The following is a 17,308-nucleotide window of genomic DNA, read 5'->3' as shown; positions in this document are numbered from 1 at the left end:
TTTATTATAACCAGGAAAACAGTAAATAGTCAGAGTAAAAGTCAGTAGAAAATGTTTAATAATTTTCAAGGAAGTGACAGAGCATAGTTTGCAGGTTTATGACAAGTTTCATTCTTTGAGTCGGGATTACTTAAGAAAATTCTAGTCAGCTGAGTCTCGGTTTCATACAATAAAAATACATTATGTAAAAATTACACAGAATAGATAAATTCACACACAAGTTTCACAAAGAGACACAATAAAAACTGACAGTGTTCACAATGACATTGCAAAAAGCCCATAGAGGGTTTTCTACATTATTTGGGTAAAAAGCACTTTGAAGACTAATAAATATATCACTGGAGTGAAGGCATTACATGGTGTTGTAGTCATAAAACTAGATTTGAGTGACACCGATCTATAGACAACATGATTGAACAACATGAGGTTCAACTCAGATACATATCAGTGCAGTGACAGACTTCATTGCTCACCACTTTTCTAAATCACAAGTCTTGACTGTGGTTTGTATAAATACTATCACATAATGATTTGTCTATGAAAATATCTGATGGCTGTACAAATCACACAACAAAACAAACGTTTAATAGCAGGACAGAGACGCTTTGTAGGCAGAAAGGAGCTTGCAGTCTTATTGGTATGAAAGTAATTTATAAAATGTCCGAACATAATGCCCAAGTGTCATCACACAGCATTGGTATTGCTGACAGTCAAACACAAGTGTAGGACATTCTGGTACCTTATAAAGACAACATGACAGACTTCAGGACGGTGCTGTTAGATTCGAGGACCTCGACTATATGAGAACGGGCTTTACAGAGAACATTATAAAACCTTTTGCTGGCAGAAAGCAGCTGCAAGTTACTTATGAAGAAATTAAGAAAAAGTTTGTAAACACTTTTTTATATGGCATCAACCTATATTTACTACAAAAACTGAAAAAAATCTATTCACATTATGAAATGAGTTTCTCCTGTACTGACTAATAAAAGGCACTTCCACTTTAATCGAAGCTCTTGAGATTATAAATATTGGCAGGGATATCTGCTGTATTTAGAGGTTACAACTGCCCGACTGAGAAGAGAAAAACCTGACCATTTGGTGGATGATCTTAAGTCCCACTGATTCCACCATAAACGCTAAATGATACCCCATGGCAGGTGATTGGCTTTTCCCAAAATCTTGTAGCAATACGCCGACATACAGTACGTGTGTTAACAGTCTTCAGCTTACCCAGGCTCAGAGGTCATATTCTGCTGCACACTGCTGGAGGTACCATTCATACAATTTCCCCTGTGGAGAAAATTGACTGTGTGAGATTCACAAATTTTGACAAATGAAATTTAGTTAGTTAATTTAAACCTGCATTGAAGTTATAATCATTTAGATACTTATGAACTTTTGGGACTGGATATGGTCTGCTTTTTTGCAATAGCCATTCAATATATTTACATTCTGTAGTTTCTCTACATAGTAGTTTTATATTACTAACGAGTCTGCCATTCTTGCACTGGATTCAAGACGCCTTCCTATTAGGGATGGGGGGGGGGAATCCAGTTTGACGTGATTTTTTTTTACAACGTTTTTAAAATTGATTCTTTTCACTAGAATCAATATTTTTATTTATTTATTTTACCAATGATTCACCTAAATATTTTCTGTTTATACGGTACCGCCGACAGCGACTACGTCATAGCAGTTTACAGCAAAACAGACCGAAAGCAGAAAATACGTGTTATGTTCTTCTTTACAAATGAAATAAATGTCAGACTGACTGACTTGTGATGTGCATTCTTCTTAGAAAAGAATTCGTTTTTAGAAATGTCTCATGATATATTGTTTCTACAAGTGTATCATTCAACTTTTGCTTTTGTTGAAGGAAAAGAAAATCGCAATACTCAATACTATCAAATCACAATACTTCTAGAATCGCAATAAATGAAAATCGCAACACAAATCGAGCATGTAATCCAGCGTTAGCCTTTCGAATTACTTTTTAACTGATATAGAGCTGCAACGACGATTAGTTGTCAACTAATAAATCTAGGGGGTCTGGGTAGTCCACATAACATTCCAGGATTGGAAAAAAACGTGCTCTGGTTTATTGGCATTTCTTTAAACCAATCAGAATCATCATGGACAGCTTTAAACTCTGCATGGAGCCTCTGCAAAATAGCCTCGGGAAGGAACTTGTTTTGGTGGAACGTGTGTACGTTCAAAAGCTGTTTTAGTCATGCAAGAGAAAACTCAGATTGGACAGCTAGTCTAGCTAGCTGTCTGGATTTACCCTGCAGAGATCTGAGGAGGAGTTAACCATAGTCCTCAGAAATCCACTGGAGTTTAAAATCCAACACAAAGAAAGCGGAAGGTTACGGACATCGTCGAAAAGACATGCATCCGGCGGAATTTCCTGCTGCACCTGTGGAACATCGAGGATATAGACTACTGCAGCTTTAACTTTTGTACTAGACATGGCATAATAACACAAAGTGGAATAAACTAACCTTCTTAGTTTTGACGATATCCTGGATATAATCACTGTACTCTGCCATCGTCCTCTTCTCCTTCTTTGTCAGAGTCTTATTCCCTCGGCTGAGAATGAAAGAAATCACTACAATGTTCACTCAAAATTTCAATAATCACTTAAGGCGTGTGTGTGTGTGTGTGTGTGTGTGTGTGTGTGTGAGAGAGAAAGAGTGGTGTGAATCTACCTTAATATAAAACACAAAACCTTGACAAAATAGAAGAAAAACTTTATTTAGACATTTCTCTGAGGGTTAGGGTTATTTATGTTTAGGGTTTCATTTAAATTGCCCTGGTTCCCATATGGACAATGTGTGGTGCATGTGTGCGTGTCTTTAGGGCTGCAATTTACAAGTTATTTAATTCTCAATTAATCACTTTCAATAAATTTTTGGCTCTTTTTTTTTGGAAGAAATTACTTAAATAATGAATTATCAAAATAGTTGCGGATTCATTTTCTGTTGATTGACTAATTGATAATTCAATTATTTGTTTCAGCTCTGTGTGTGTATGTTTTATTGCATATTCGTAACACTCACCCTGCAAAATACTTTGCTAGGAAAAGCAGGAGGTAGCAAAAAGCTCCAAAAAAGATAACAAACACTACTTGTCCGTCTTCTGGTATCCAGTCCCATAAATAAATCACTATTCCCTGCGAGACAAACGTCGAGAGACACTCAGAGAACCAAGTACACTTCAAATTTTGTTTTCAAAATATGGAATGAGATTATATTTTATTGCAATACTATTTGTTATTGCTACAAATATCACCTGCGTGACTGTCAGGACTTACTGTAAAGATGGAGAGGGTTCGAGCCGGTCCTTCACCCAACAGTTCTTCCAGCTGCTCTTTAGAGAAGGTGTTCAAAATGAAACTGAGGATGAAGAGGGCGGGAAGGAAAATACCCAGAGCGCCACACAAGAACGAGTGAAGACGGACGCTTTTGTTGTGAGTCACATCAGCCCTGCATGCACACGGAGGAAATCTGGTTTCAATATCACATTTTCTACAGCAGATAATAATATCAGGTGACTCTTATCTCCACTGTATACACCTGATATGGTTTAATAACTGGGTAAATAAGACTTAGCAATAATTCAAACACAGTAACACATGCTTTATCTTAATCTTTAGTAGTTTGGTTTTGCCTTCCATTTGCACTATTTAGAATGTATTACTGTATTGTACACATTACTTATCTTTTTTAATTGTACATATTACTTATCTTTATTTGTATATATTTCATATCTTTTATATTATACTTGTTGTACGTGTTCTTTAGTGCACCATGGGTCGGAGAGAAACGTATTTTTAACTGCTCTGTATGTCTGGCACATATTGCAGAATTGACAATAAAGTTGACTTGACATGCTATGCTGTAGGTTGAGAGGTCAAACCTGTCCTGCTCTAGTCTGCTGCTGATGGTAGAACAAATAAGGTCACAGTCTTTCTCCAGCTGATCCAAAGTCTTCTGAACGGCCTGGTTGATGGTCTTCTCGATGGTCTGACACACCCCATCGATCTGGTTCACACAACGGCTCGGCTAAACAAGACAAAGGCTCATAAGCGCATCCATTTTTGAATAATTGTACACACATGTACAGTACAGCTGTGCATTTCAAAGAGGGAAGGTCTGGACAACAAATCCTGAGGGTATCTTGACTGACAGCCATGTGCACTTAGCAGGAAGTGAAGCTATGCTTACTCAGCGAAAATAAATTGGAGGTCGGGAGGTGTCCACAAATCTACCATGTGGAGTACAGCTCTGTGATTGTGGATCACAAGATGGTGCAGCAATAACTCAGGACTGGGGCTGCCTTTGTCAAAGGTGGATCATCAAAGGCCATGGTTTACAACCCTTGCCCCCCCTCCCCTCCATGGATAACTCTCTTAGTCATCATATTGCAAAATGAATCATCCTGTTTCAGCCATCAAGAGCCACCAGGAAATCTAGAGTAGAGAATTTACTCTACTTTAAGGATAATCAATGGCTGTTAAACCCCCAAGGATAGCAGAGAGCTTTAAATTTAGACCCAAGATCAGCCTTGATATGTTAAAGGAAAACACCAGAATCAGCTCCAATCTGCTGAGGGGACTGCATGATATAGGACGAGTTTATTCTCAAAAATGTGCCATCAAGGTAACATACAGCAAGCAAACAGCCTTACCCTCTGTGGGTTGGGGATGTATATTGTAGGCATCTCAAAACCACATTTGTTGAGACCTGGACGGCGACACAGCTCCTGGACTATCTGCATCATCACCCTCTGCAGCAATAAACAAATATAAGTGATATTTTTAGGATTAACTTGACTTTTTCTTGGCTACAAATGTATTGCAATTAAAAAAAGCCACATATTAAGTGAACTTACCTGTCTGTCTGTTTCCTTGCCAGCTTCATCTGCCTTGCTGAGGTAGAACAACAGTTTGTCTCCGCATTTCTCACTCAGCTTCTCCACGATGTTGAGTGTGCGTTTGCAGAGCGCCTGGCCCATCGGGTCGAAGAACACAAATACCAAGTCAGCCTGTTCTCCTGCACAAAATAAACAAACAAACATCCATTAGAAAGAAACACAACAGCTTTTAAGTTGAAAGTAACACTTTAAGCTGCAAAGACATACCCAACCAGGTGATGGCGCTGTTGACGTCAAAAGGGTAGACCATGTCCCCGTCCACCAAACCCGGTGTGTCCACAAATGTCACCAGACTGAACTTCTTCTGCTTGGAGGTGGAGATCTCAGCAGACAGATAGTCCAGAACACCTGGAATATACAAACGCTGTGTGTGTGTACAGGTGCATCTTTCAGGATAAATTAATAGTAACAAAGACGGTTTTGAGTCCGAGGAAGCTGTCACCCCTAATGAGTATATTATTATGTGCTAGTGGAAGCCGCAGTGCGGTCAATACTTGGGAACCTGAGGGAGGCCAGTGACAGTAAAGATCAAGAACACAGTTAACTTTTTGTGCTGGCAGGTTTGCATTTGGAAGAAATGTGCATTTGTGATTGAATTGCAAAAATGTTCAGGATGACCTGGATAAAGATGTATGTTGGCTGCACACATGCATTAACACATCTGACAGAAAGCATCAATACAGTCTGGTTAAGTTAAAACAGCGGCCACACCCTCACAGATAAAAATGTCGTCTTCTGTTTTTTTTTTTTCTGTTTTTTTTACACATGATAACATTTGTTAGGTGTCAGTTTTTCTCACTGTCCCCTCTGCGGAGCGGTCTGTTGTCATGGTTACACACAACAGCTCTTCAACTGGCAGCTTTAGCGTGGGGCGTGGGACATAAAGCTAGCCAGTGAAGAACGACTGTGAGGCAACGCGCTGTGAGGTTTCAATACTTCACCACAACCACCACACACGAGTCCCCCTCAAACCCCAACTCTTAGCACCAGAACAGGATCACTATTTGGAGACTATTGACAAAATAACCCCACCCACCAACACGCACCACCCCATCCTCCCCCCCCCCCCCCACACACACACACACTGAGGCTGTTTCATAGGAAGAGGCAGGTGTTAACAGCCAGTACAAATCCCATCCTTGTGCTGCAGCGAGCAGGGCCGCTACTGCTGAGGCACATTAGCATTCCCTTATGTTTCTCTTACATCAGCATGGTCACAGTATCAATACATCTGCCTCCTATCACACGTCTTAGAAGTGTATTCCTACAATCTCGCAATAACAAGCCATTATTGTCACGCCCAAGGTGACAGGATGACTGTTGCTCTCATAGGAAAAAGATCAAGCAGCTTCATGTCAGATCTCCATAAGGCTGCTGGTCTATACTTCCCTTATACATGCATGCATGCATCTTCGCATTACTAAAAAGTCAATTAAGAAATAAGTAAATTAAATAGCCTCGATATAGACATATTCATTCACTCTAGTTGAAGAAAGTCCTGAAAGGTGAAAAGGAAACGAGAGCAATACTCGTCGATGGGTGCTAAGTTCCGTGACTGTAACTGAGAAGGCTACACTGGAGATACTGTGCACGATGAAAAGGGCAAAGCGTGCAATAATGCTGCATCGACCAAAAATAAAAGAGATCTTGTTAGACTAAACAGGTCAAAGCAGATGCAGAGCAAATATATCTAAAAGAAATGAATAAACAACATGGCCAAAAATCTTTGTTGTCTAACAATATAGAGTCATTTGTGGATTCCCATGCAGCATGTAGTCTAAACTCTTGACAACAGGTTTATAAGATAAAGACAAAAAGACAGATTTACATCCTTTATGTAAGTCTAAAACAATATTAAGAAGTATCTCCAGGCATATCCCAAAGGAGACCAAACTGTATAATCAGCAGCTACTCCCACATAAGGATATATGGTGCTTTTCTGATGAGTCATCCTCAGTCGATGTGACAGGTAAACAAACGCCTGTTAGTGCATTTCCAGAGGCGGCGTTGAAGTTCAAATAAAAAGCCTGCTTGTATTCCAGCAGCAGATGGTTGGTGTTGCTCAGGCCTGCAGAGTAGAGCTGCTGCTGCTGCTGGGCTGTGCCGTCTCTAATGTCTGTGACATTTCTCAGCAGCTCCTCCTGACTCCACTGCACTGCTGTCGATGGGGCGTGTGACTCACAAGCCATACCGTGAGCGCTCTGGTCCGCACCCAGTGAACCCTCACTCTCTACACTACACACTCACTGTCAAACGCACGCACGCACATGCCCCCCCCCCAGAAGGCACACCCAGACTTTCTGCACGACCACCTCAACATCCAGAGGTTTCAGAACACTGCTGTCGCACACAGAGCCAAGACCAATTACCTTACAGCAATAGGCCGCTAACTACGTCTCTTTCTTCAATGTGAGAGCAATCTCGACTCCCACATCACAAAAACAAATGGCACAAATGTAATGACAGGAGTGTGGTCTGAATCAAGAAAACTTAATACGTCAAAGAGATGACTCCGCGTTGAGTCATCAAGGTGAAGCACCGAAACTCAAATTACAAAAGACTAACATGTGATAGCCAGAAACATATAAACAACAACTCATGGTTACATTTCATGAGAAACACACAGGACTTAACAGCCAGAATTTCAGTCAATGCTATAGATGAAATGTATATTGAAATTGCTTAACTTCTGAACTTGAGCTGAGTCTGTAATGTACGCTTAGATTAACTTTAACAGTTCCTGGTAGGAAATATTAATGGGCCACACAGCAGAGCGCTATCTTAAACCTCAAAGGAACCAATCTCTGGCTGCAGCTTATGATTACATTCATCTCCTGCTCACTTTTCCTTATGCTGCCTCTTACTGCTGTTCTAGCAAATTTGAACACTTTATCCTCTCTTTGATGTTTTCCATCATGATGCCAGCAGAGGAAAAAAATCAATAAAAAACACACAATCATATGCATTCTCTCCATTGCACACACTACAAAAGGGATGACATTAATTAAAATGGTTTCAGCATTATGGACAAGTTAATGAGCATGTGTTGTGCACCAAGACTGCAATGCTGATCTTGTCATCGCACAAAAGGAGGGTATACTTTGTTTCAGTATCAAAAGCAGGGAGCTGCAACCCCACTAGATTTAAGTGATTATCCTCACATGGATTACATTAAACATGTACTTCACTGTTCTATTGTGTGAGATATTTAGTAATGTTTGTTATGTGATGCATCTTATTAGAAACAGAGCCAAATGTATACATTCTGGTTAATTTGGGAACATAAACATGGATTTAGGTCACTACATTATCAAAACAACCATGGCAAATACTTTTAACTGTGTACTTTTCAGAAACCCATTATTAGTTACAGATGGTAGTATAAGAAGAAAAGGCTTACCTTTGAACTCAAGGAGTGGTCGAAAATGAGGGTACAGATGTAGCGTTGCATTCCCCTGTGAGAGTTAAAAAGACAGTGTGAGAAATAACCTGATGAGACAAATATTGATCTGCAGTCCGTCTGAGCTCCCACCCCACTACAACAGAGTCCTCTCTCTTCTTGGTATTTCACACTCAGTCTTCCACTGCTGCAGCTCAGTGCGCTCACTTTAGGCTTTTCCTGTATAGATAATCCTTCCACTCTGCAGTCCTGCACTGCAAATACATTATTCATCTTCATCACCTTCACCACAGCAGGATCTGAACAGAGAGGCAAAAGAAAAGAGAGACAGGTGTCTCCAAAGCCTGTTTATATGCTGCAAAGAGGCATCCTCTCTCTCTCGCTCTCGTGTGTGTGTGTGTGTGTGTGTGTGTCTAATCAACAAAGCCCCTCATTGGAGAGCAGCATACAGAATTAGAAATCACCACTGATTTCTGAGTGCCTCCCTGTGCAAGCTGACATCGAAAGCATCGCCTCATCAACCTTTATGACGGGCTGCGGCTTCAGTTCCCATTACTGAAGTTAGAAATTCATAAAAATCCCTCATCCACAAAACTGAGAAGTACCATCTGAATATGAAATACTGTTAATTAACAAACAGTGATACGACCTGGAAATAAATTATAAAAGCATTCAAATGAAGCATGCAGCACAAAGCTGGTTGTATTTATAATGGCTCTCTTTTCAAGCATTAGCTGGTACTTTTGTTAGAGAACTTTTTATTAGATCTTATGCACAATAAGTTCTTCTGTATGAGTGCTGGTAATGTTGGCCGTCTTCATGCCGTTCTTACCGTCAATGATTCTCTTTTGCGACCACTTGTGATGAATGTAAACCCCTGCGTTTCAATGGCGACGCCTGCTTTCTGTATGTGCTCCTCAGCATACCTTAAATGACAGCAAGAGGCATCAAATGCATCAAAAACTATTTTATCTTTGATGTTGCACAAGTGCACAAGATCTAAAGCAGTGACGCCTTATTCCTACATTAGCAGGGCTGCAACTATCTTAACAATTATAATTTCACAACTAATCATTAATAGTTTAGTATTAAATGTCAGAAAATAGTGAGAAAGGTGGCCAGGTTGGCTCAGTTGGCAGAGCAGGCGCACATATACATAGAGGTTTATGCCTCGACGCAGAGGTCCATGGTTCGAGTCCGACCTGTGACGATTTCCTGCATGTTTTCCCCCTCTCTCACCTAGCTGTCCTGTCCATTAAAGGCGGAAAAGCCCCAAAACATAATCTTTTAAAAAAAAAAAAAAATAGTGAGAAATGTCCATTATTGTTCCTCAGTACACAAAGTGCCATGCAAATATTACAGATGTAAGTGATTAGTTGTTTAATTGTTTTTCCTACATAAACTGAATAACTTTAGGTTTTAGATAGTTTATCCAACTTAAAAAAGCTATTTTGAAGATGTCCCCTTGAGCTCTAAGAACTTGTGATGGACATTTTTCAATATTCTCTGACAATTTATAGACCAAACGATTAAATGAGAAAATAATCAGAAGATTAATCTTACAAAGATAATAGTGCACCCCTAACTAATGCATACCATAGATATTTTGCTAATGTGGTGTTAATAACGGGGTAGTGGTCCCTATCACAATATTTCTTAGGTTGTATTAGACTATTGAGGCAGATGTTGAATATCAATATCACAATATATAAGGTTATAGAGACATCAAATGATGTGATAGAGGATGCCTCCTTCTTAATGCCCATGTTCAATCAGATTAGCTCAAAATGGTAAAACGTTTAACTATTTTCTCCCCTTTTTGTTTTCTGTAGCCTAATTCTGCAAGTAGCTTTTGTCAAAACACTCAACTGGCAAACGAACTAGACTAGATTGTTTTCCCCTGTCAACTTTGTAAATCTAACAAATCCACATTTCCTGTGTCTAAACTGCCAAACAGCATCCAAACCACTGAGTCATGCGAGAAGATGATATTTCTGTGTCACTCGTTTCCAAACTCTTTATTTACACATGGAGCAGAGCATGTGAAGCCGAATGGTACTGTAGATCCCATCAACTATAATATGTGTTACCAGTTAATGAAGGAGCTTTTCCCTGCAGAGTGGTTCCCCATTATCATCACAATGATCTTCTTTCTGGGAGGCAGGAGACGGACTCCGAGGCTGCTGGCAATCTTCACCAGGCCTGAAAACACATACATACATACATACATACATACATACACACACACACACACACACACACACACACACACACACACACATACACAGTAAGCAGGGAATGCAGCAATTACAGTGGCATCATCACAATGCAATGTGTGTAAATGTTTGAGTGTTAATAGAGTGGTCCTGAAATAGCAAGCATTGCTCTCAGCGATAACCTTGTGGTAAAAATTTATTTAATACATTTCAAATCATTTCCAAAGAGATTTCCTTGAAAGAAAGATGTAATATTTACAGGGAAAACGAATTCCAATGAATTGCTCATATAACCCTAAACGTTTTCTAGTCAGGACAGGGAATGTTATGTGTAAAAATGTCAGATTTGTCTACAGGTAAGCATAAAATGTAATATATAGCTATATATGAGAAATACAATTTCTTACATGGGTATAAAATGAGTGTTTCCTACAAACTAATCAATGCTAAAACGTTTAATCGATTAGTCAAACGACAGACAATTTTAATGATGTATTACTTTAAATAATTCTTTAAGCAAAAAAAGTGAAAAAATGTCAGATATTCTCTGGTTCCAGCCTCAAATAGGACAATTCATTCATTGTTAGATACTTCTCATCAGAGAGGCCCGTTCCTGTTTGTGCCTCCTCTGTTATACCAGAGTTAACTATTGGGTACTAAATAACTCAGACAGGACCTATGGACAGGACACATACTGTAGTGAGATACCTCATTGACGTGCTATAAGACCAAAGTCTGAGGACAGGACATGGTGAACTAAGCTAACTGTTACTCATTGCAACAGGATCATTGTTGAGGACAACGAAGTTCTCCAAATATTTACCAGGACCATAAAACCAAGCGCACCCCCAGGGCCTGGGCTGGACAGCTTATTATACAGTACATGGGGCTTTGTTTAAGCCCACTACCTCGTGTTTAAACTGATGAAACCTGACAGTTTATTGGCTGTAGACAGTCATTAAATAGGCGCTGCCCTTCGGAGCTGCAGAGGAGCCACACCAGTGTTCAATGTCATGTTTGACACTGACAGACAGCTGCTTCACACCAACACCTACTATACACACCAACCGAGCAGCGTTTAAACTTCAAATTTCAGGCTCACTAACCGCTAACTAAAGTTACATAACATCACAACTATGCGTGCTTGGATCTGCATACGGTCCTAACTTCGCTAAAACGTTGACTCATATTAATCCACGTTATTGATTATTTACCGTTTTCGCCGTCGACATATAAACTGTGGCATTCTTTCAGTATCCTCTCACTCGGTGTGGTGATCGCAGACTCCAGAGGGTTTGCCACAGATCGGGGCTTTCTGCCCGACATTATGAACACAGCCACCAGCCGTCTCTCTGTTGTTTTCTAAACCACCAGGGGAAGAGTTTTAGTGTTGCACAAGGACTGTCCTGTGCGGATAAAGCGCCCTCCTGCGGTCAACCACTGACAGGACATCGAGGACAGATCAGACAGGTCTTGAAATACATCCATGGGACAGATTCACTGAACAGGCAACTGCTTTTTAAGGAATTGAATTTAACCCTTGGACCTGTTTCGAAAATTGCTGACTGGATTACCAATAAGGCAAAGCAGGAAATGTCCAGCCTCGGCCCTCAGGGGCCCAACAAGTTGTGAGGTATCGCGTAGGCTACCAAAACATGGTGTAGTCTACGTGTGGTGTAGTAGACTATAGTGTATTTTGTGCACTAGGCCTACTATTGTAGCACAGTACTCATTTCTTGTCTTTTTTACTTGTCTTGATAGGCTAAAAGTGGAGTAAACATTTCTCTCTGAAATGTAGAGGGTTAGAAGTATAAAGTAGCAAAGTATGGAAATACCCAAGTAAAGTAGGCTACAAGTACATCAGAACTGTAGCCTACTTAAGCGCAGTATTTTAGTAAATGTATGTACTTAGTTACTTTCCATCACTGCTTTTACACCATGTTGCACACAGAAAACCAGGATTCTACTTGCTTATCAATATCAACTCTGTGTGCATAATTATTTTCATAATTTCATGCTATTGTAGCCTCAGCTGCCCACTTTTAACATCAAAGCTTTATTAAAATATTTTTTGGTCAGGAACAAATTAAGGAGTAAGGGTTAGATTAAAGAGAAAGTCCACCCAACACCAAAACTAATATTGTTCTTGACACATGATTGTGGAAAGTTGTTGTTGTTGTTTATTTGTGGTGTGAACATACAAGTGCCCAGCCCACATGGACTTAGATAAAATAACGTTACAGAAGTGAAACAACATTATAAAATGTATAACAATTACTTTGCAAACAGAAACATGTCTCCTTGCTCCCTTTCTAAAACGTATCAAAAGTCTTTTATAATCAAGAAGACATGCAGAGATGAAGAACATTTAACTAAAAAACATAGCCCTTAAATGATCATATAATGGCCAATAACACATATAACACTTTGTCTTCAGTCTCACCTACATCGCAGGCTAAATAATAAAGCCTATTCTCTTTTGAGGAGATTAAAACTGCCTGTTGCTGTGGATAATGGTAGTGTACCTGAATGTAACTGTGCACACAGAGAGGCTCTACTACAGTTGTTTTTTGAGACAATGTGTTAGTAGGGTAGGTAAAAGTCAATTTATGTATTACTGAGTCTGGTAAGTCAAACATTTTTTGTTTTCTATTACACCCAAATGAGGTTTTATTTGGAAAAAAAGGCTTCCATCTGCACTGAAAAAAACTGACACTTTTTTCTAACTCTCTCTATTACTTATTTCTTGTCAAACCAACATATTTTATTCACATTAGACTGTCTATTAAAATTGTGTTAATTTAACATATTATTTTTCCGTTACAGTAATATGAATTTATTGTGTAATGGTAAGTAATTTCATCATGTTCAGGAGACCTGATTTTGGACTGTAACTGCAACTTGATATCTTAAAGCTAGTATTATGTAAAGGTATTATGTCAACTTTAAGGCAATTTCATCATGTCCCTAAATCTAACATGATTTGTTAAAGTTAACTCTATCCCAAATGTATTGTAGCCATCGGTTCCTTTTTGTGTGTAGGTAAATACAGTTGTATGTTGAAATGATTTGCATTGACAAAAAAGGCAGAGTCAGAGTTCTGTACTCAAAATTGTCTATATTGAGTATTAAAACTTACGTACCAATTTTACCCAAAACGAATGACTCTGTGCAGTTGCCATAAACAGATTTCACAGAGGGATCAAAAATCTTAACCTCTACATCAACAGCAGTGGATTCAACCACACAACTATGCATCGTTGTAAATTCTGCATACAGTGCAATGGTTTTAAATATAAAGTAACCTCGCACTAACCATCTTCACAGTGTAACAATAGGAGCATATACTGTACATACTGTACTTCAAAACATATCTTCATAGTGGACTTCGAACAGCAAAGACATTTATAATACTTCAAACATATCTTCAGTGGACATGGCTAAAGACAAATGATAGTACTCTTTTCATATTAGATTTAAAAGTGCAAATAAAAAATACTGTGAACTGTTATCACAAACAGTGCAAGAATAATACCAAATAATAGTCTAAATCAAACATGGCATAGAGTGAATAAGGCAAAATAAGAGCTAGTGCTTTGTTACTAAGTTTACTTCTATAAGCTTAAAGGGTAACTTCAGTTTTTTTTCCAACCTGGACCCTATTTTCCTATGTTTGTGTGTGAATCTTTGAAAATTGGTCCAGCATTGAGCAAGATCGCTGTGAACCGGGCTGCAATGTTATATAGGGCAACTGTGCATGGTCAGTTAGTGTCCACTAAAAGTTTGGTTTTTGCCGCTGATAGACTCAGATTGTTATTCTAAGTGTCTGACAACATTATGGAAATGATCCCTACAGAGATAGACCTTTTAGTTAAAGAGTAAGATCCTAAACAGTACTTTTAGTCTGGTGGGTTTGGTGGTAGTGATTTTGGGGCTGTTTCATGTTAAACAAAAAGGATCTTACTCTTTAACAAAAAGGTATCTCTCTGTAATGTTGTACGACAATTAGAATATTAATCTGAGACTGTCAGCGGCAAAAACAGCACTTGGACATAAATTGAAGGTACGCAAATTGTCCTATAATTTACATTGAAGCTTGTTTGGCAGCTGCCCACTGCAGCCATCTCGCTTTATACTGGACCAATATCAAAGATTGTTGTGCCCATCAGTAATAAGAACATAGGAAAATCGGGTCCAGGTTGAAAAATCCGAAGTTACCCTTTAAATTGTGCACTCTGTTTTCAAAGTGGTTTTAAAAATGACGAAAAATATTAACCCTGTATAAAAACAAAAAATGGAATAAACACAAAGAGAAAAATGTTTTCGAAAACTCTTAATGTTTTTTTTATAATGGCTTCACAAGGGAAAAAGTGGTCCATCTGGTATAGCAGTGCCAAAGATGCATGTTGGTTTATCGCTGACAGCTCAGTCTTTACTAAAGAGTCTGTTTTCTACAGAGCAAACTTTTGCTTTGTTTTGCAAAAATGGTTATTTCCATGCAGTTCCATGCAAATCCTGTCCAGTTAACTCAAACAAACAAAACTAGTCCAAACGGTATAGCCATACCAATGATGCCTTTAGGGACAACTATGCCGTTTGGCTGACGGCGCAGTCTCTCTGACCCTTTCACTGGAAGAACCTGTTTTTTTAGAGCGAGTGCTTTATTGGAAAGTTTTCCCTCTATCAAGTTCTATGAAAATCTTTTGGATTACCTCAAAGGTATAACGAAGGCCAGCAGGGTAGCTGAAGTTCAGGGCATACAGTGCATTAGTCCAAACAGCATAGCAACAGCTAATGCTACATTATCAAGATCTTGCAACATCTTGATGCCTTCAAGGACAATTCCGATGTTCAATCTCTGGTTCATCACTTGAAGCATGTTCTTTAAAAACATAAATCCCAACAGTGGTGTCTTCAACTGCCTCGTTGATGGCGTCTTCATCCATGCCCTGTTAAAAAGGCCAGTAAATAAGACCAATCGAGAAACAAATGAACTAATTAAACTTGTGATGTTTTCTTGTTGAAATAATCTGACGAATTTTAAATAATGACTTTGAAACCATTGATGCACCACTGCGCATCACACACACACACACACACACACACACACACACACACGGAAGTGCATCTCACACACACACACACACACACACACACAAGCGTACGTGCATCACACACACAAGCGGACGTGCATCACACACACACACACACACACACACACACTCACAGTGTTCCAGGAGCTCCTACAGTTACTGTTACATTTTTAACAGTGGAGCAGCTCCAGGATCTGTCTGAGGAAGACATCATCACCAAACACTGCCTGCTGCTCACACAATACACAAGAGTGGTTATATAGAATTTGTGTAATTCTACTTTGGGGTGGATTTTTACTTTCAGCCTAAAATTGCCAGACTGTTGCATGAGCAAATTCTCAGAGGCTCCTGCAGGATTAAAAGTTTTTGGCCAGTACTCTTTGGGTCATGCATGCACAGGAGCATGCCGTTAAAACCCCTCATAGCTGATATTAGCAGCAATTAAGAGTAATTTATGTTGAAAATGTACTCGTGTTTAGATATAAGTTGTTCTATTATACATATAAAGTTATGTAACTGATGTGTTTATAGAAGGCCATAAAGAGAAAAATGACAATCAAATTTGATTTATTCTTACATTTTCTACTGACTTGATAGGTTGAAAGCACCTAAACAGGCCTATTTATATGTCCACACATACAATGTATTAAACAAAATATATTATGCTACTGAAAGTACTATTTCCAAACTTGTGTATGAATCTTAGTGTAGGCTACTCTAGTAGTCTAGTGCTCTGCTGATCATATTCTTTTCTGGCACATGAATGGAGAACATATGTAGGAATGGGTTATACATCAAGTAACGTGTCCCATTCGATCCATTTAGACAACAAGGAAAGAAAGAAATAATATTCACATATTATTTCTTTATTTGGGTCAGCAGTCTTTAAGGAGTTAATGAGTCTACCCCTCTGCAGCAGATTATATGCTGCACCTTACAATAGGCTGCCATTATGCAAGTGCTTCGACTGAAGTGGAACATCCATTATAAATAGTCCATTCAAACTATTCAAATTATTTTACGACAGCTTCCAAAATGAACATCAATGAGGAGTCTACGCAATCAAAGAGAGAGGTGAGTTCAAATCAATACTCGAAAACCATTTAATAATACCTGAGAAGGCTGCAAAGGAAATGTGTGCTTTGTTTTGAACTTCAGCTAGTTTTGTATGTTTGCCATTCAGACATCCAAAGTCAACCTTTTTTTACTGCGATGAAATGTAGGCTATGTGGAGTAGTGGGAGGGTTTGCCTGACAGATGTTGGGGTTTATTTTTATTTATTTATTGTTATACTAATTGGATAATGCTCAAATGAAATTTGTGTGGTACCACTTCTTAATGACTGGTGCGTTGCGCTGGGCAATAATCCGAGTCACCGTCTTAAAGGCGCACTATGAATTCCTGCATGGTTTCAGCGCGATTTCATTTTTGTCTCAAATCGTGCACATAATCTTGTCGGTGATTGGCTGGAGTGGTTTGTTGTATTTTGGTGCCCAGCCTGCGCCTTTAGTGTTTGTTTGACGTTTACGACCCCTGTGTTGTCTCCCGAGACCGGGCTTTTTCACAGTGTATTCAGGGGGCAGGCAGCTAGTGGATCAAGGAGAGATAGCGCTGAAACCATGCAGGAACTCATAGTGCACCTTTAAACCTGCCCCATGTGA

General features: G+C 39.2%; 1 protein-coding gene across 2 annotated transcripts; it reads right to left on the bottom strand.

Annotated features, from left to right (window-relative positions):
* Positions 1–35: 35 nt before the first annotated feature.
* LOC144518174 (uncharacterized) lies at positions 36–11,928 on the bottom strand. 2 transcript variants are annotated; one of them, XM_078250633.1, is made up of 12 exons: positions 11,769–11,928; positions 10,429–10,540; positions 9,171–9,264; positions 8,339–8,393; positions 5,146–5,286; positions 4,897–5,057; positions 4,693–4,791; positions 3,922–4,067; positions 3,317–3,488; positions 3,063–3,175; positions 2,505–2,592; positions 36–1,293 (listed from the first exon to the last, which is right to left on the bottom strand). In XM_078250633.1, the coding sequence occupies exons 1-12, from the start codon at positions 11,878–11,880 to the stop codon at positions 1,240–1,242; spliced, it is 1,347 nt and encodes a 448-aa protein (XP_078106759.1). In that variant the 5' UTR covers positions 11,881–11,928; the 3' UTR covers positions 36–1,239. The 2 variants fall into 2 exon arrangements, 1 of the variants encoding a protein (XP_078106759.1); XR_013502002.1 differs by lacking the exon at positions 3,063–3,175.
* Positions 11,929–17,308: the final 5,380 nt, after the last annotated feature.

This window comes from Sander vitreus, chromosome 5 (genome assembly GCF_031162955.1).
Source record: "Sander vitreus isolate 19-12246 chromosome 5, sanVit1, whole genome shotgun sequence".
Taxonomy (NCBI): domain Eukaryota; kingdom Metazoa; phylum Chordata; class Actinopteri; order Perciformes; family Percidae; genus Sander; species Sander vitreus.
This window is presented reverse-complemented; position numbering and strand designations above follow the sequence as displayed.

Excerpts from the sequence above, each read along its gene's own strand:
- LOC144518174 (XM_078250633.1), bottom strand. The coding sequence starts at position 11,880 with ATGTCGGGCAGAAAGCCCCGATCTGTGGCAAACCCTCTGGAGTCTGCG. Across the intron at positions 5,287-8,338 it reads ACCACTCCTTGAGTTCAAAG|GTGTTCTGGACTATCTGTCT; the intron begins GTAAGCCTTTTC and ends TGTATATTCCAG. Across the intron at positions 3,489-3,921 it reads AGCAGACTAGAGCAGGACAG|GGCTGATGTGACTCACAACA; the intron begins GTTTGACCTCTC and ends GTGTGCATGCAG.